At 42.4% G+C, this 18,241-nt stretch overlaps 1 protein-coding gene across 1 annotated transcript in view; it reads left to right on the forward strand.

The window, feature by feature from the left end:
• Positions 1–18,241, forward strand: part of MACROD2 (mono-ADP ribosylhydrolase 2) — an 852,361-nt gene that overhangs the window by 761,408 nt on the left and 72,712 nt on the right. Inside the window, exon 9 of the mRNA XM_082757433.1 lies at positions 7,530–7,611. Within this exon, the coding sequence (XP_082613559.1) occupies positions 7,530–7,611 (82 nt within the window). The remainder of the gene's footprint in view (positions 1–7,529; positions 7,612–18,241) is intronic.

Genomic DNA, 18,241 nt, shown 5'->3' on the forward strand with positions numbered 1-18,241 from the left:
GGCTTTCTGTCACTGTGTTTGTGTGGCATAAATGTGGATTGTGCAGATTGATGGATATATTGGTAAAAACAAATGCATTTTTAAACTACTCTCTTGCCCCTTTCCTGACAAGTTATAGTGACCATCAAAAGAAATATACTGAGGCGTGGCCTTAAATTCTAGACTGATTTTTACAGGTTTTTTGACCCCAAGGAGACTGACAAACTTTTAGTTGTTGACCAAAAAACCCACCATGTGGACTGTTAACTACTGGTTGGTTTATTGTCTGTGTTGACGTTAGCACTAAAAGACTTCTGTGTCTTATTTATCATGCAATCATGTCATCCATAAGCAGCTAGGACACGAGCAATTTTCTTGTTGGCTATTTCAAAATTCCTCAAAAATTTTGGTCGTAATTTCCTCTATAACATCCGAGTTGCTTCTTGAGGACAGCCCTTCTGCTTGCCTGGCAGGTGCTTTGTTCTCAAGGAAAAGTAACAGCACAAAGAATGTCCAGGTCCAAAAGGGAAGGAAAGCTCTACTCATCCTTAGGTAATGCGCTGCCTTGAAAAGGTGTTGAGGGTAAGGAGTGGACTCTCTTGGGGAGGCTAAGTAACCTTTACAAAACAACCAGTGTATTAGGAAAAAGAGTTATCATTATCGATTCTCACAATAAATGGGCGTATTGATAGGATGTGCCAGAGGGAAACTGCTGGAGTGCAGTGAAGCTTGTGACCATTGATAGGATTTTTTTAATTTCTTTTTTTCCTGTAGCATCTTAAGAGAGAACAGGAGAAAAAATCCCAGGGTTCTGGTCTAACTCTGCTGGTCTCCTTCTGTGTGACCTTGGGCACATCGAATATCCATGTGGAAGCAAAGCTCTATCAAAAGTTTTGCAAGACTGTAACACTTAGCTTTGTTTGAGATCTGTGGATAAAAGCTCTTCTCCCCTGGCTAGTACTATGGTTTTCAATGCTGTTCGGTCACAGGGAGACAGGCTTACGCCACAGCGATAATTGCAGTGGTGTGTCTGACCCCCGTACGATTCTGGGAGTGATTTGTTCTCATCTGTTGAATGCGAGCAGAGCTGCAGGAACAGGCTCGAGAGAAGGCAGCGACGTCCTGACCATGTTCAGAATTTATCTTGGGTTTCACTGCTAAGTGTGTTGCTACCGTGTGTTTGAGAGGCAGGGATTGTTGCAAAGCCTTATCTAATGTTCCTTTGGGATGTTTGCATTAATATTTTAAACTTGTAATGAATTTCTGATGGTGGTTGGTTTTTGTTTTTGTCTTTAAATTGCCTTTGGACTTTTAATTATCTTTCACTCCGAGCAAAGTGTGCCTTCACTCATGAGTAAGATATTAAAGCACTAATAATAACTTTCTGTTTTTTAACTTCAGTAAGGCGACCGTAGAAAATATTCCACTCTATTTGTGATAAGCATAAATCATTTTATAATTGATGTGTTTTGTATTATTTTTTCTTTCAAAGACTGCTTAAGTAATATGATGGTTTAAGTAATAGTTGCTTCCTTACGGCTAGTCCTTGATGGGTGTTTGCTCTTGATGTGAAATCGTAATGCTTCATTAATACCACTACTTGCAGGAGGCTTGCAGTAATGTGGATTTTAATTCAAATTTTTGGTTTTGAATCAAAGAATCTTGAAACTCAAGTCCACAAAAATCAAAGAGCTTCATCCTGAGAGGGTATGCCTTTCTCCCCCCACCTGCAGGGTGATCCTAGAGGTTTCCTGTTTGCCTGGAGCTTGGCTCATTTCGGTGTCTGCAAATTCAAGTTGAGTGTGTTTCAGCTCAGGCCTGAAGGGGAGTGGAGCTGGGCCAGGTGTACGGATCTGAAGGCTAGGTGGATTTCTTTGTGAACATCATCGCACAGTTCATTGATTGTCAAATTTGCCACATCACCAGTCTGACACCTCTGCCCTGCTTAAACCTTCTTATGAGGATGGAAGCGGCGCCAAAGCTTTGTATTTGCCATAAATAACTGGACTGAAGTTCTTTTCAAGAGTAATTCTGCAATTATAGACCATGATGTCATGCCGAAAGGAGCAGACAGTCAGCTAGGCTCTACGCTTTAATGGTTTCTGTGAAATTAGTAATAATACTAGGAGGCTAAATTTTAATTTACACTGCAATGAAATGAGTAGTTTTCATAGGGCCTGAAGCATTCACCTTTAGAAGGCGTGTGTGAAAACTTCTGGCCTTGACCACAGCTCATTTCCAAGTGGGATGTGGCCCTCTCTGCTCTTTCTTTTGGTCAGGCAGGCTGCTATCCGGACAGCTGGCCAGATGTGCATGAGATTTGGGAAAGGCAACACCGCCGGTGAGGTGGCTGACAGCTGCTGCGAGGGATATGGCAGCTGCCTGGGTTATTTTACAAAGCTGCCGTTTCCATCTGTTAGTTGGTTTGCAATAGGATTAGTAGAGGATCAGATCAGGCAGAGGTTAGGCTGATTGGAAGACAGTAAGCATCAAGAGCATCACTCACCAGTACTTGAAGGGAGCAGGAACAGGCGTCAGTCTCTTTGAAGCGTGTCTCTGCACAGAGGGAATGCAAGGCATCAGCTTGGGGCTGGGCAGGGAGGAACCCTGGTGGAAAACCAGGAAACAGAGGTAGAAAATGGGGTCTGTGGTGATTAGCAGGAGAGCCTTCAGACAGCAAGCTGAACCCCTGCCACGGAAATGAAATGGAAGAAATTTTACACAGTGGGCAAAGGCCAGGTAGGACACCCATAGCCTGACTCTGCATTGCATTAAAGGTCTTTCTCTCCTTATTCGTTTTTTCCTGCCATTGAAATTTAGATTCCATGAGAACATGTCTTGAAAAACTGATTTGTGTGGCTTTGTTCTCACTGATCTCCACATGGGAAGCCTTGTCAGGCAAGGAAAGCCGCTGAGGCTGCCCCAGCAATCGTGGTCCAAAGAGAGGGGAAAAAAATGTGGGAGTTTGGCACAACAAGGGCTCAGGGCCTCTTCCTTACAGGCACTGTAGTTAAGGAGACTTAATTGCTTCAGACAGCTCTGAACTGTGACTGTTAAGGCTATGTTTGAGAAAGTATCTGAAGATTTAGGGTAATGAAATTTGAATATCAGAAGAATTTTAATTCTTAAGGAGGCAAATGTTATTTCTGGCGTTATGGGGTGTGGGCACTGATCCAAGCACACTGAAGTCAATACAAAGCCTCCGTTTGGCTCCACTGAGTTTTGAATTAAGTCCACAGAATGTCTGATAAACTAAAAATGTTAGAGCAAGCTTCTGATGTTAGCCATGTCCTTATGACAGTCGGTTCTGGTGGGATCAGATAACCGTGTTTTGTAAAAGAGAGAAGCTACAAGTAAGCTGTTTCTTACTATTTTGATTTGGGATTGCAAAAAAGGTTGTTTTTTTGTTTTTTTTTTTTTTTTAAAGTTGTGTTTTTTCTCTTATGCATTTTCTGGTAAGATTTAAATTATGATCAAGCTTATTATTGTGTAAAATAAAAGGTTGTCAGCGCCTGCTGGGTAAACGTCTCGGTACTGGCGATAGGCGTGGAACGCTTGGAAGTGCTGAAATGCAGTTGGTTGTGTTTTCATTGAGAGATATTTTACTAGGACACAGGTGGCAAAGACATGGAAGCATTTGTTATATGAAGTAGTCTGAAATGTCCTGTGATTGTCTGTCTGCTTAAAAGGTGTGCCTGATGTATGGCTTAGAACCTGTGTATACACACAGCTATGCTTATGAGTGCGTTTGGCAAGTCCTGTGGATCGCGCCTGCCTCTTTGTAGTGATATTTAAGTGCACAACTAAATATTGCCATCCCCTGAAGACTGAGGGAAATTAGGTCAGAGGAATCAAACAAACCTGCCAGAGGGCGCAGTGAATGAGCTAAGATAAAAGCAGAAATGTTTTCCATCCCAAAATGTCTGTAGGTACCACCACAGACTCCTCCTGTATCAGGGGCCGCGTGTGCAGGTGTGCACATACCTCGTGTTGGTTAGCAAGCTGGTGCTGTTTCTTCTTTTCACAGAATTCCTAAGGAATAGTGTCAAGTTGCCAGAAAGTATCAGCAGACTTATTTTGTTGTGGCTTGGATGTGGCAAGCCTGGTGGTCATTTCTCCAGGCAGCACGTGTCCACCTTCTCTCTCCGCTGGTCTTCTGTGGGCAGAGCATGGCTGCTGCAGAGGGGTGCAGCCCCAGCTCTGCCCTGAGGTTCGTGGGACCCCTCAGCAGCTTTTCACAGGTTGAGTGTGCTGCTATCAAGGCTGGCACTGCTTTATACCCAGCAGAGTGGTTGTCAGTGCCGCATCCTTGGGAACTGCTGGCATCAGTGGCTGAGTTGGGGTTCACTCTGCTGCAAAGCAGCCTGAGCCCCGTGAGCTACACAGAGCCCCAGAAGTTGGCTGATCTCCATCCATTGCAGCTAATGAAACCACTGGGAAGGTACCCCACTTGACATTAAAGGGGGCCTGGTGAGGAGAGCAGGTCCTGTGACACAAAGAAAGAAAAAAAAAAGAACAAATCAGTGTGGTCACAGCCTTGGGCTGTGAAGCTGCCTACTAACTGAACAGCTCATGCAATTTAACTCCCTTCTTCCTGTGTTGCGGCGCTCTTAATTTTGGGGTTCTTTGATCCACCTATTCATAGCTGTGAAGCGAACAGAATTTAATCAGGCTCTGACAGGGGACGGTTGATTTTAATACTGGCCTCCAAAAAAGAGCTGTCGATCAAGGATGAGCTTTAATACCTTCAGCTTGCAGCTCCTTTAAACTTCTGCTGCAGCTGAGTGGTGCTTGGTCAGCTGTGGAGGAGCCGGGCACCTACAAAAGGCCCCGGGGGCTCCTCAGGGGAGTCTCTCGGGGTTCCTGCCTGCCCTTTGCATGAAACCTCTCATCAAGCTGGCATTTCCAAGCCATACGAGGGGAGAGCTTTCCTCTTTGAATGGGGAGCGCCTTTCATAAGTGCGCATCCCAAAAGGCCTGCTGAGCTTTTGTCAGCCAGCCGGCAAAGGACTTCTGGATTGACTCAGATTAAACCTTTGCTTATTGTAGCTGGAATGGGGAACAGTGAGGACAAGGGTTACTTTCCGTACCTAATTTCAAGTTATTTTAGCTGGGGATGTTAGATAAAATAGTCAATGACTGGCAGGATGATAGAATATGGTTTAATTTCAGATTTACTATCTGCCAACACATGCCATTCAATCAGATAAACACAGGATTTCAGCTGTCATCACAATACCTTATGCATACTTAAAAATAGAGTACTTTTTCTCACACCAAGAAGAAATTGAACAGGTTTATATATAGGATGTATACAGTCAGGATGCTAGAAATTTTGAAATAGTGTGCCATTTCTAGAGAGATTCCCTATCTTTAAATTAAGCAATTATATTAGAAGTAGTAGAAATTCTCGGGATTGCAGAAGTTTTATCATTGTCAACTGCACGGAATAAATAAAAGTAAAGGAAATGTCATGAGAAGTTGAAATATATAAAGTGAGGGAAATGTCTGTAGTATTTACAGCAGAGAATTTGAGACCGTATAGAGGGCGAGACAACTCAGAACTTCTTTGCATGGGAATAAAATTCATCCTCTGGCTTATAAGCTCCCGTCATTGCTGTTTAGTCTGTCCTGGTGCATGTATTGCGCCTATCGCTGTAATGCTTGAATGTCTACTCTGCTCGGGAGCTGCAGTTAGAAGATGGCAATCTAGGATTGCCCCAGCACTCTCCTAAATTGGCTTTTACTGTAAATTTAATTTACACGTTCTCCATTTGAAGCTTCCATCCTGAAAACACACAACTTCCCTTAAGTGGAAACACTTGTATAGGTAAAATGTTGCTGTATAAACACTTGCCACTGATGCTTTATGTTATAAATATGCAGGTACACAAATGAGCATGCCTTTTTGGCCCATGCACTTCTCCTGTATTTGTTGGTTTCTTTTTTGTTGTACCCCTTGTGAAGAGTAGCTGATGACACAGTCCAGCGTTTTGGTGTGGTCTAGCCTGGTTTGTTTATGAGGGCTGCACAGAACAGCTTGCTTCTCTGAAGGTGATGTGAACAAACAGCAACAGGCATTTTCCTGCTCACAAGTCTGCTGCAGTGCTTCCCCAGCAAGCGCCCAAGCCCTTCCCTGCTGCTGCTTCTTTCCTGTTCACTAGCCTCTTTATTCCTTAACGCCTACATAACCTGTACCTACACTCTCATATTTCCTATTTTGCTGTTTCAGCTTTTGAAGTTGGCGTTGACTCAGAGATGTCCGTGTTAGCAACCACTAGCACTTTCCAGGATAACCGATTATTGCCTGCCCTCGTTCCTTTCCTTATTCTACTGGCTGCTCCAAAATGAGCTCTAATGGTAGCTTTGAAGCCAAGACTTGTACTTTGCTTTGAAGAGCAGCTCTACCAAAAGGACAGCATTTCCTGGTGGACATAAGGGATAGATGGCACTTTGTTTTGAGAGTGTTTCTCCTGCGGGTTTCCCTGCTGGTGCCAGGCTGGTGCATTTTGTAGCATGTGCAAAGATGCTCGTGAGCAGCTCTGCTACAACAGATCGGCTTATTGCCCATGGGGACTCGAGGACAGCAAAATGCCAGGCAAAATGCTGAATTTCCTATTGCTTCGTCGTCATCTCCTTCTGGTTAAGTTCTCATGCACTTCAGAGAAAACCTTGATTACTGGGTGGCAGGTCCTTTGGCTCAGCCTTGCAAGAGCCTTCTCTACTTCCACCACTCCTTCGAGGAGCTGGGTCTTGGCTGCAGAGGCAGCTTGTGCTGGGCTAGGCAAACAGATAAAACAAAGAAATAGCAAGGCTAGAATGAAGTCAGCGTGGGTGTTTTTCAATCTTAAAGGCTCTGGAATTTAGTTTGGTTTTCATTTTGTTTGTTTGGTGTTTTTTTTGTCTCTCTCAGAAAAGCCCTTCACATACAATGATGTCCTAAACAATTTATTTGAAATCATTGGTGGGTGGCGCACACATTACAGGCTGTGGTTTCATTGATATGCTCAGCCTCACTAAGTAGATGGCATATTAAATGTTTTATTTACCCCATGTGCTACCTGTCATCTAATCAGCTTTTGTTTTTGCTGCATTCTGCTTGTATTATAGCAAGAGTAAGTGGTTTCATGTAAATTAAAACCACATGAAACCTTTTAAAGCCATTTAAAAATACTAAATGGTTTTGCAAATAGGTTTGTCCGACAAGGATTGGAAAAAGAGCTCTTTGCTTACCCATTTACTCTTTTGTATGCTTATTAGAAGCCCCCCATGTGACTCTTTCATCAAACATTGCATCCTGGCACTCATCTAGAATGCCAAAAGTCATTTATACTGCGCTCAAGAGTGGTTTGCATAAACAGGAGGCAGTTAACAAAGAATACAGTTTTGAGCTGTGATTGCAAATGTTATTTTATAAATTACAACACAGATGCACAATGAAGTCAAAACATGCATTCCTGTGATGTTTTCTAGCGTGCCTGGAGCATAAAGCCGTGTTGGTGTTAACTATTATTGCATTGTTTCACTGTGAATAATTTTGTTTCTTACAGGTGGATCGTATCATCTTCTGTGTCTTTTTGGAGATTGACTTCAAAATTTTCAAGAAGAAAATGGGCGAATTTTTCCCTATAGGTAGGTATAGTAATTGAGTGCCATCTGACTCGAAAAGATGATGCAGAAATAGACAACAGTTGGCATCTTTTCTCCTTTCCCTGCCTAAGCCAGATATTAAAATGTGAACTTTCTTTAGAGATCAGCTGCACGTAGAGGCCATGATGCGGGAGAAATGCAGACATTTAAAATTTGTGAACCACTAAAGCTGTTTTGATGATGCTTTTGCAAAATCAAGGCTTGCTTTTGTATGCTCAGTACAAGTAGTTTGTTAATTCCTTACTGTAACCGTGTCTTCTCCCAAAACCTGGTGTGTTGCACTGGTTCTCTTGACTCCGAGAGGAAAATCATTTGCACTAATGTATGTAGCTCATAGTGGTACAGCTTTTCCATGCGCTTTGTGCATGCTCTGCTCTTTCATTAATGATGCTGGTAGGGTTTCTCTGGGTCTGAAAAGATACCGCAGGGGTTAGAGCCCAACTGTGTCTGAATGAGAACTTTAAACTTGAGCTGTCCCTGTGCAAGAATGAATTGGAGAAAGATGGCTCTCACCGGAGCACTTGGGAAATGTTAGCCATTCATCTTACGTTTCACGCAGGAGGTTACTTTCTAGAATGTAAGAAAACCTGATAGACAGTAAATTTGTTCACACCCCTCCCATGCCCGAGATATATTTTTGTCATATATCATTAGAAAACTGTTAGTTGTGTGGTTTTTTTTTTAATCAACCCTAACCTTCTTCCATTTTATTTTCAGTGACATCAGTTCTACGATATGTGATCCCAATTTTAGTGTTTTGTTTTATCACCCCTTTCACAAGTGGCAGTCACTTAAATACTCTGCACAGTCTGTCTGGTGGAAAGGGCCTGTGAGTAATAGGAAGCAGAGCTTTGGTGTGTTACGAGAGTCTCAGTTATTTCTACAGGAAATTGCGATGTTTCTGTCTCATCTTGCTAGAATAAAGATTTTCGTAGACAACTTTGTAACCTCCAGTTTGCAATGATTGGCGACAGAAACCTAAAAACCCATTGCATTATTCTGGTAGCATGGAACGGTGTCTATCTGCGGAATAATATTTTGGGCTGGAGCACACTGAATATGCACTTCAGGCTGCATTCATGTCTAATCCATTCAGTGTGTGCTTTTTTTATTTTATTTTTTTTGGGGGGGTGGCAAATGTAGTCCACCCAGGTTTGAAAGACCAAGAGACAAGAAGATGCTTCAGGTGCTGAAGCAGGACAAATCCAAAGGGGAAAAGAGAGGAATATGGGAGATTTATTTCTTTTTTGGGTTGTCAAAACCTAGTATTGTTGAATGCCTGGGCAAAGAGGACTTGTGTGGTTGGATGTCACGGTGTATAAAGACTTCTAACTGCATTATGCTACATTGTGCAGATGATCAGTTGTACCATACTTTTAAAAGCATGTTTATTCTCATGCATATAAAGTTTTTACCTTTTTTTTTTTTTTTTTTTCTTGAACTAAAACTGGCAATTTGATACATGACCATAGCAGGGTGGTGGTGGCAGAGATCGTTTTAGTGCAGCACCATCCAGCAGTTTGCAGCCAATCCAGTGCCTTTGCAGACTGGTCTGGAGACAGATGCTTCATTTTTCAGTGGCCACAATTTGCTATAGATTTCTAAAAGATCTCAGGACCTATTTTCATAGGCTTCATAGGTTTTTGGTTCATGACTAATGATTCCAAATACTGGTTTTGATATGTCTTAATGATGCTGGTTTCCAGAAGGACCTAAATGTCCACTGGCTGATAAGCTGGAGCTTTACAAATAGCTAGGTTGGTTTCTAAAACCTTATCCCTGAGTCAGTGAAGGATTTTTCATGGCTAGGTCGGTAGTTGGTGATTTGGGAGATCTGATTTTAATCTATTGTATCACCGTGGGTGTGTGGTATGCTCTTATAGGAGTCGCTTAGATCTGCAGCTTGTGAGGAGAGAGGCAGAAAAGATGCGTGCTACCAAAATAACTTTCAGTTAGTGCCCCTGGAGAAAAGATCAGTGTCTGGGTATCTGTCCTGTAGGAATGCCCTAAGAATGAATATTGGGTCAGGCTTTCTTTGCCCTCCTGAAGTGGCACTTCTCTGCTGGGTACCTTTACAACAACAGGTGGGCTGAAGTTGACCCCATCCTAAATTGCCTATAGCTGAATGGTGACGGCATTGGCTGGAGGTCTGAATGGTTATCACCAAATGACTATCATGTCTGCTCTTTGTTCCTTTTTTCTCTTGTGAAATGGTATCTGCATTTAACTCTAATAGAGATAAGACAAGTTCTCTTTGGGCTCTCAACCTGTAGGGATATTCTGTCTCACTGCAAGACTGGTTTCTTGCACAAAGAACTTAGTGTGATTCTGTGTGAAGGAACTAGCATCTCTCTCCACCTTTGCCAATAAATTCCTGATATTTAGGCTCTGGAAGGAATAGCCACAATTCTGTTGTTTTGTTTGTTTGTTTGTTTTTGTTTTTAAAGTGAATCTATTAATGTAGTGAAATGAAAATCTTCAAAGAAAGACTTCCTGTAAATTTGAGCTGATAGTACACAGAAGAGCTGATGTTCACAGGAGAGAATAACGTGGAGATATTACTTTAGGCTTAGAGGAAAACCATTGAGATAGTTTAAAATGCGCATCTCACATTCAGAAACATTACGAAATGTATCTACTTTAATAGATGTGGACAAAAATGCCTAGAAAGAAGAATATATTCGTGGAGTTATATACATAAATAGTTATTTCATTAAACCTGGTGCATTAATAAATCTAAAAAGACATCCAAGTGCTTGAGCTAGTCAAGTGATAATGAAATGAAGCTAGAGTTACACCTCAGTGCATTAGAGTAAGTGGAATATAGATATAGGGAAATTGTTCCATTAGTTGAACATATCATTAGACCTATTTTGAGAGTGGAATGCCAAAGAAATTAGTCGAGTAATAGTACTGATATTAAGACAACTGCCAAGAACCTTGTCATTTGCAAACTTTAAATATATAAGGGAAGAGGTAGACTTCTAAGTAATTTCATATCTTAGGAGTGTAGCATAGCTGTTCAGTAACAGACCAGTTGTCACAGGCTCAGTGTTTCAAATCTAATCTCAGTAAGCAGTAGCCTATGCAGAACCTGAGCCAAAGCCGGTGTGCTCTAAGGGGAAGCACCGCATAAGCTTTAACTCAGAGTCAGGATCTCATCCCTGTGATGGCTCAGAAAAGTTTTAGAAGTAAAGGTCCTGGTCCTCACAGAATTTAGTGTTGAAGCTCTGGGGTTTTGCTGAGAAGCTTTTGTATGCCCTTGTTGAAAAAAAGCGAGGGTGAAAGACTCTGTAGGACAACCAACCTTGTATACTTAAAATGAATCACTGTTTTAACATAATAGGTGAGGCAAACAGTGATTTTATTTATATATATTTTTTTCCTTTTACCAGTTGTGTCCTGTCTTCTAGTGGAATGAAATAGCTCAGATATCCTCCCTTCAGCTGTGTTGGGAAATTCTCTCTGCTTAATCTGAGATGATGTCTTGCCACATATCTTTCAGACAAATAAAATGCCCTTGCCTGTAATCCTGGCTCAGATGTGTAGTTCTTACATTGCTGGATTCATCGCTACTGGTATTATGCATGAGCTTTCCCGGAAAGCAGCTGATACTCGTATCATTTTTTCTTTTGGAGTTCATTGTTTCTTCTAACACAATTCTATACAAAGCCTGGAATCTAGGCATTACTTTTATTGCTAAATATATATTTATAAGACCTACCAGGAAATGGTATAAAAGCAGTCTCCCTTGAAAAACCTACCTTACAGTGATACGTGCTTCTACGATGCTATTCATGTGAGTAAAATTAAGCACATTTGTAAACAGTTGCCAGCTGGAGGCAAAGACACCATATTTTTCTCCTGTATCCTGTGTAAACCTAACTACTTAATATGTCAGATAGATAATCTTGTGGGGACCTTTGGCAAATGCCTATTTTTCATGGTGACTGTTGTATATTATGAAAGGTTTATTTTAAATTGTAATGCTTAAAGTATTTCTCAATCTACCACCTGTTATCAGTGGATTGGAGTGGGTAATCATTTTTTCTGAATATGTTCTTTAGACAAAAATAATGTTATAAAAAGTACGTATTGTGAAGCTGCCGCATTCCAGTTTATATTACATTCTTACTAGTTTAAACAGAATAACAAAATTACTTCACTAAAGCATCACTAAAATTGTTAGAGAGGGGAGGTTTGCACTTTTTTTAGGCCAATTGATAGATGGAAGATGCAAGCTTTTAGACTCTGTGTCCTTTCAAAGCTAATGAAAGGATGCTGAGCTCAAGAGCTTGTTCATTTTTTTCTGAGCCATATCAGTTGGTGTTGAGAGAGAAATTGCTTCTTGAAAAACTTTCTCTCCCTTCTATTCCAGGTTATGACATTTAATCCTTTTTTGCCCTTTTTTTTTTTTTTCTTTTACCTTGGTTGTCCCATGTCCAAAGCAATATGGATAAGAACCACTGTCCCATATTAATCTTGCCGTTCCTACATGAGGATACACAACTAGGAAGTTGTGCATAAATGTGCAAATACATTATAATTGCAGAGGAAATTCATTGTTAAGAGGTATACTGGGCTTGGAGTCAAACTGGAAACTGTCTAAACGCCTGAATGAAGGGCTTTGTGTTAAAATGGCAGATCCCTGCACTAATACGTGGGTGAACTGTTAAGCAGAGACTGTAATTCCTGAACTGGCATTGAGGAGCGCTGCCCTCTCCTTTTAATATGGCACTGAGACTACAACAGTCTTCAGCATGAGCAAAAGAATCATAAGTTAGCCTTTCGTAAGTAATCCTGTATCAAATGGGTAATTCGTTTGATAAATTTAGCCTTTCTATTTGCATTTGCAATGTTCATGAGCAGATTTGTTGAGTTAATTTGTCACCTGAATGCATTCCACAAAATATTTTTCATAGGCTCTGTTTTACTGCGTGGATGGGTGCCAAATGGTTTACTGGAAGTCCGTGATATCCTTTATTTGAGGTCTCACCTGGGTAGGGGTTTGCCTCGTAAGTCACGTGGCTGTGATTTCTGGCCAGTTCAAGCCTCTGGGGCCAGATGCTCAGAAGCACAATTTGGGAAGTCTGGGGACCCACTGGCCTTTTCCTCACCACCAAGGGCCTCCCTGAGGGCAGTGGTGGTGGCAGCTACTTCCTTTGTCCCCAAGCAGAGTTTTCAGGTTGTATTCACAGCTGATAACCGCCTGTGCCTCTTACAGGTTTGATCTATAGGACTGTCAGGCTGTCATCCCCCTGTCTGCAGTGTTCCTTGGCAAAGCTTTAGCTCCATGCCACCATTTAATGTTCCCCCCAGCTTGGAAGTCGGTGGGGAGCCCCGTGTTCAGGTAGCGACGCATGAGGACTCTTTGGTGGGTGGAAGGGGCCGGTGTTTTTGGCAAAGCTGTGGCAGGTGGATGGTGTTTTCACATGGAGGGGAAATGTTGGCTGAGTGACACACCATGCAGATGTTCAAAATGCCCCCCCCCCCACACACACACTCCTTCAAGCTTTGTTTATTTTGGAGGATGTCATCCTCAGATGGCTTCTTCAGGCCCAGTCCCTGAAGGACATTATTCAAAAAAGCCATGGAGGTGGCACAGCCCGACTGTTTGCAGTGGTGATTCCCTGTCCCTCGGTTGCACAGGCTTCAAAGGAAGCACTGCCTGTGAGGGGAGCTGGAGGAGCCCGTGCAGCAGAATAGGATGCTGGCTTTGCTCTAGTTCTCCCTTGCAGCGTATGCAGGTCCTGTTAAAGTGCACTCCAATGTGAAAAGGACGTTGTAAAAATTGTCCTTAATCCAGAATTTTCATGTAGCTGTAAGGCTTAGAATATCCACCCATTTCACAGTGTCTGAAGCAACTTACCTCGTAAAAATCTCAAGCTAAAATCTGAAGGTGTTCATAAAACTGTGAGATGAAGTTTTTCTAGGGCCTTCTGTCTTCATTAGCCACGATAGTGATGGTTCCAGTTCCACCCCGTGTTGAGGTTGTCTTTCTTAGCTCCACTGGCCAGTATCTCAGTCCTACAGGTCGTCTGTAGTGCAGGAGGATGAACAAGGAACAGCTCCAGAGCAGTGCTTTGGAGGCACACACCAAGAGGAGGTCCTTGCTCCTTTTAATGACAGTGGTTTTCCAGTACCTAATGAAAAGCTAATGGGGAGTTGTCTGCTCCTGCCTAAATCATAATAAGACTTCCCTTCTGAATTATTTCCTGGCTGTCTGCTGACAGAGTGATGCTCTAGTGTTTGGCTGTGTTTTGAGTATTGGTCACCTCAGGCCTGGGGATTGGATCCTCACTCAGTTTGACGAGGGCTTGTGGTATTGTCTGCTATAACATGGTCTATAGAAAATTGTTTGCTTGTCATTCTTGATAGTAGCAATAGCACTGCTTGGATCAGGATATGAACAAACACTGGAACTGTAGTGTACTTCAATGCTATTGCTGGGAGCTTTAGGTCTGCAAAGCGAAGTAACTGCTCCCTTTTTTTTTTGTTTCCTGTGAATGTTTTCCTTCCCTTGCTTTGTGAGAGTGACCACAGAGCCAACAGTGAGCCCAGAAATCAGGGGGAATGGCTGTTTCTAAGTATTTGTCAACTTGCTCTACAGTCCTGAGCTCTCCAGCTCCTGGTGGATAAGGTCCTCATTGAAACAGCGAGGTGGCAAGCGATGACGATGCTCTTTGAGGTATGGGAGTCATGCAGATGCAAGGATCAGGCTGCTGCATGTGCTAGCATGGGAGAGGGCAGGGAAGGTGATGAGTGAAGTAATTACGAGGTGAATATGGAACCACTGTTTACCGTTTCTTCTAACACAAGAAACACAACGTATGCCCAGGAGATGATGAACCAGGATGATAACAAAAAGGAAGTTATTTTTCACCTAATACATAGGGAGTAGCAACACTTGCTGAGAGGTGCTGCAGAGCATGTAGGGCTTGAATACAGCTGAAAGGAGAATTAGCTCAACCAACGGAGGCCTAGTCCAACAAAGGCTATTAATTAGCATAGTCTATACATTACCTTACACTCAGGAAGAAGCCGCTAGGGGGAAGGGAAATGTGTTGCTGTTCTGTTCAGTCCTCCACACATGGATGCCTGGCACGAGAAGGTAAACAAGCATAAGCCTTCTCTGCATAATATCTTCTGGGTATGCATTTTTGAACAGGCATCTTTTCTTCCTGCTGCGTTGCATGGCGTTGTATCCCACATAAAACATTCCAAATGCATTTCATGTCATGCTCAAAAATATCCCATCCTCTCCGGACACTGATGCTGAGTCACTTCACGTGCTTGAGTGCTTCTAATTGCCAAGGATGCAGTTAAATTTGTGTTTGTCTCATTTGATTGCCTCTCTCTTAGGTTACTGATGAGATTTTGTTAGAAGCTTGTATCTGCATGTGGTGACACATTTCTAAAACATAACATTTTGTGAATACTACACTAGCATATACGTGGGTGACAAATCCACTTTAGCATTTGTGTAAACAAAACTCAGTTGTTTTCAGTATTTTAGGTCATGGAACAAAAAAGAAAGTTCTGAAATAGGTTATTTTTTAAAAACTGATGCATATTTTCCCGAAGAGTGCCTCATGCCTCTTGTGTAAGGTAGAAGCATCTGGGCAACAGAAATCCAGATCTGATCCTGGCTGTGAGCACCACTTCCTGCACTGGAACAATGTTGTCCAGTTCACTCGCAGTGGGAATGGCAGCTGCCGCATCTCCTCTGCGTGCAGCTGGGGCTCATAAGGGTATATGTATTTTACTTCAAATCAAGTGATACGATGCATAAAAGAAGCCATCTATGTGGTGGAAAAAAAAAAAAGAAAAAAGGAAAAAAAGAAAAAAAAAAAAGCCGTCTTAAAAAGCCGGTACTAAGGATTTCTATTTGATATGGCTTCAAAAGCTACAAACATTTTACATTCAGTGAGACTCCGGTGTTGTGGGACTGGTGTAACTAAGCAACACAGGAAGAAAAACTGCACCGATGCTGCAGTAAGGCCATGATGTACAGTGTGTATCAGTGGAAATGTCTTTATAATCAAACCAGACTAAACAAAATTTGATTAAACTTGCTTAGTGTCAGGTGCGGGGCCTGTGTAGTGCCTTTTGCTCTCTATGAAGGATTATGGGATACAAATGCTCAGAACTAAAAGAAGCTCCATATCTTCTTCCAAAGCAGAAAAATGTGTTGTTGTTGTTTGTTTGTTTGTATTCTTATTGTTGTTGAGGCTTTTCTTATTTTGCCTTTTTTTTGGTTATTTTGTTGTTGTTGCAATTTTTGTTTTTGTTCTTCCTCTTATGTGCACTTGAAGGTGAGGGAAAGCTTTATGGAAAAGATATTTTTACAGGTAGAGGTGTTAAGAGTCAGGCTGGGCTTAGCTGATCTCATCTGGCAGAGGTTTCCAAATCTGCTTTTTCTCAAAGAAAATGTTCCCCTTTTTTGTGCTATTGGTCAGTCGGTTTTACTCTATCAGAGGAGAGCAGAGTTTGAGAGGTCAGAACAATCAAAAGAGCTTGTGAGCTCCTCCATTATTGTGAGCCTTGTGTGTACCTAGAGGCTTTATCAAGCCCCAGGGTGTTCCTGTGTGTCTTATGCTACAAAAATGGCCAGTCTTTTATGTTGAGATGGAGGTAGCCTGTATGCTATTACGAAGATCCTGTTGGGTAGTAGCAGTGGTCCTGCGCTATCAAAAAGAAGTGATTTTCTATTGGAAGTAGACGAGATGAATGATTAGAAAGCTTCATAAGGCTGTTCATATATTTGCGCAGATAGGTGGATGAAGCTTTGGGGCAAAGTTTCAGAAAGACGAGTCTAGTAAAGAAGAATAAGGAGAGTGAAAACCCACTCGGTCTTTTCCACTTCTGGGAATCTGATGATACCGTGGTTTAGACAGTTTGCAGCAGGCTGGTACCCTGACCCACACTGCCACCCGATCCACAATTTGACAAAAAGCTTTTAATTTGAGCATGCGGAGACTGCCCTAAAATGGGATCTGTTTTTCTCCATGTCTTGAAACTCGATTACCACACATCTTCTGTTATTCTGGTGGAAAATGTATGGGCAGGTCATGAAGTTCCTGCTAGGCAAATGCTTGAGGGCAGGAACTTATTCAGCTGGAACCCTGTTTTAGTGTAACAAATAAAGCTCAGTGGGACAGCTGCAGCTGTCAGTGCTGAAAACTTTTATGTATTTTTAATTTTTGTTTTGAGGCATCGGCAGTGTAATCACCAGTTTGTCCCTTCAGCCTCCTGCACAGCTCATCTCATTGCTCCGCTAGCCATTGTGCTGTGTATACAGGCTGCAGAGGGGACTTTGGGCTGTCCCACCATGCTCTTCCAGCCCCTCCGGCAGTTACCTTCAATCCATGGAGCTGCTCTTGCCCGAAGGATCAGGCTGAGACACGTGGGTAGTCTGGAAATCAGCAAGCAGCAGGAAGTGCTGAGAAGATGGACAAATACTGAAGAATGAGACGAGGAAGCTGAGGAAAGGTAGAAAGAGGAAGGCAGAAAGGAGCCAGCAGCATGCAGCGCTGCCGGGGGGTGCTGGGAGTCTGGGATGCAGGTCCTGAATGCAGATCAGATGGCTGCTTCCCGCAGCTTGGAGCTGGCCCTCCTGTAAGGGCTCTTCAATGCATGCATGGTTACAAATAAAAGGTTTTTGTGTAGCACTGACTCTCCGCGTGCTAACATGAAGAACAATGTGAATAGAAGCGCGAGCAACAAGGAGGAGGTTTAATGGCTTTGGGGATTAGCAGCGGTATTTAGAGCCTTCCACCTCTTTGTTCCTAACATTAATCTTAACACAGATTCATCGTTTTAGCCATCTGGCTTGTGTTTGTGTGTATACAGCAACTAGTGAGACAGAAAAAGAACCTGACCAGCAAGGCAAAAGTAAAAATAAAACAAAAAACAAAACAAAAAAAAACCAAACGTATATGACAGAAGAAGGCATCTTCTTCTGTGTCAGTAGGAGCAGGTACAGTGCAATCATTCTGTTTCACCGAGCTCAGCAGGTAATGAGAGAGGGGAACAAAAGGGTAAGTGACATCTCTTGATACATGAATCTACCACAGAGCCTGTGAGTTAAACAAATGTGCATGCGCTGAGCAACTTGCACCCAATTGCAAAGCTCCATGATCTTCTGAGATATAGTTAGCCCAGATAATGCGAGAGTTAGAGGGCCAGTTTCAACCACAGATTGAGTCCTCCCTGTAAATTATTTTATAGTTGATTAGAAAGTGTTCTCTCAAACCTTGTGCATCTTTATTTCATATACCATAGCCCAGACGTTTTTGGAAAAAGTTGTGCTCTCAAACTTAGGAAATGTTTTGGATTAGATGTCTTCCCTGTACCCTAAGTCTTCTAAATACTGATGTGAATTTTCTTGGGAGTGGGCTGACCCTTTCAGGGAGTCACTGTCAGTTTCTCTCTCACTCCAGCCTGCAAAGTCTGTCATTTTTGTCCAGCAAGAGACAAGGTGGCGCTCCCCAAAATCTGGAGTTTTAATTGGGGGTTCCCCGTGAAAAGTCACTGTTCTAATCTGCCAGACACAGGAGTAACCAAGAATGGGTACATGTGTGCATACACTCAGAGCATGTTTTCCTATTAA

The sequence above is a fragment of the Aythya marila genome, assembly GCF_965140915.1.
Source record: "Aythya marila genome assembly, chromosome: 3".
Taxonomy (NCBI): domain Eukaryota; kingdom Metazoa; phylum Chordata; class Aves; order Anseriformes; family Anatidae; genus Aythya; species Aythya marila.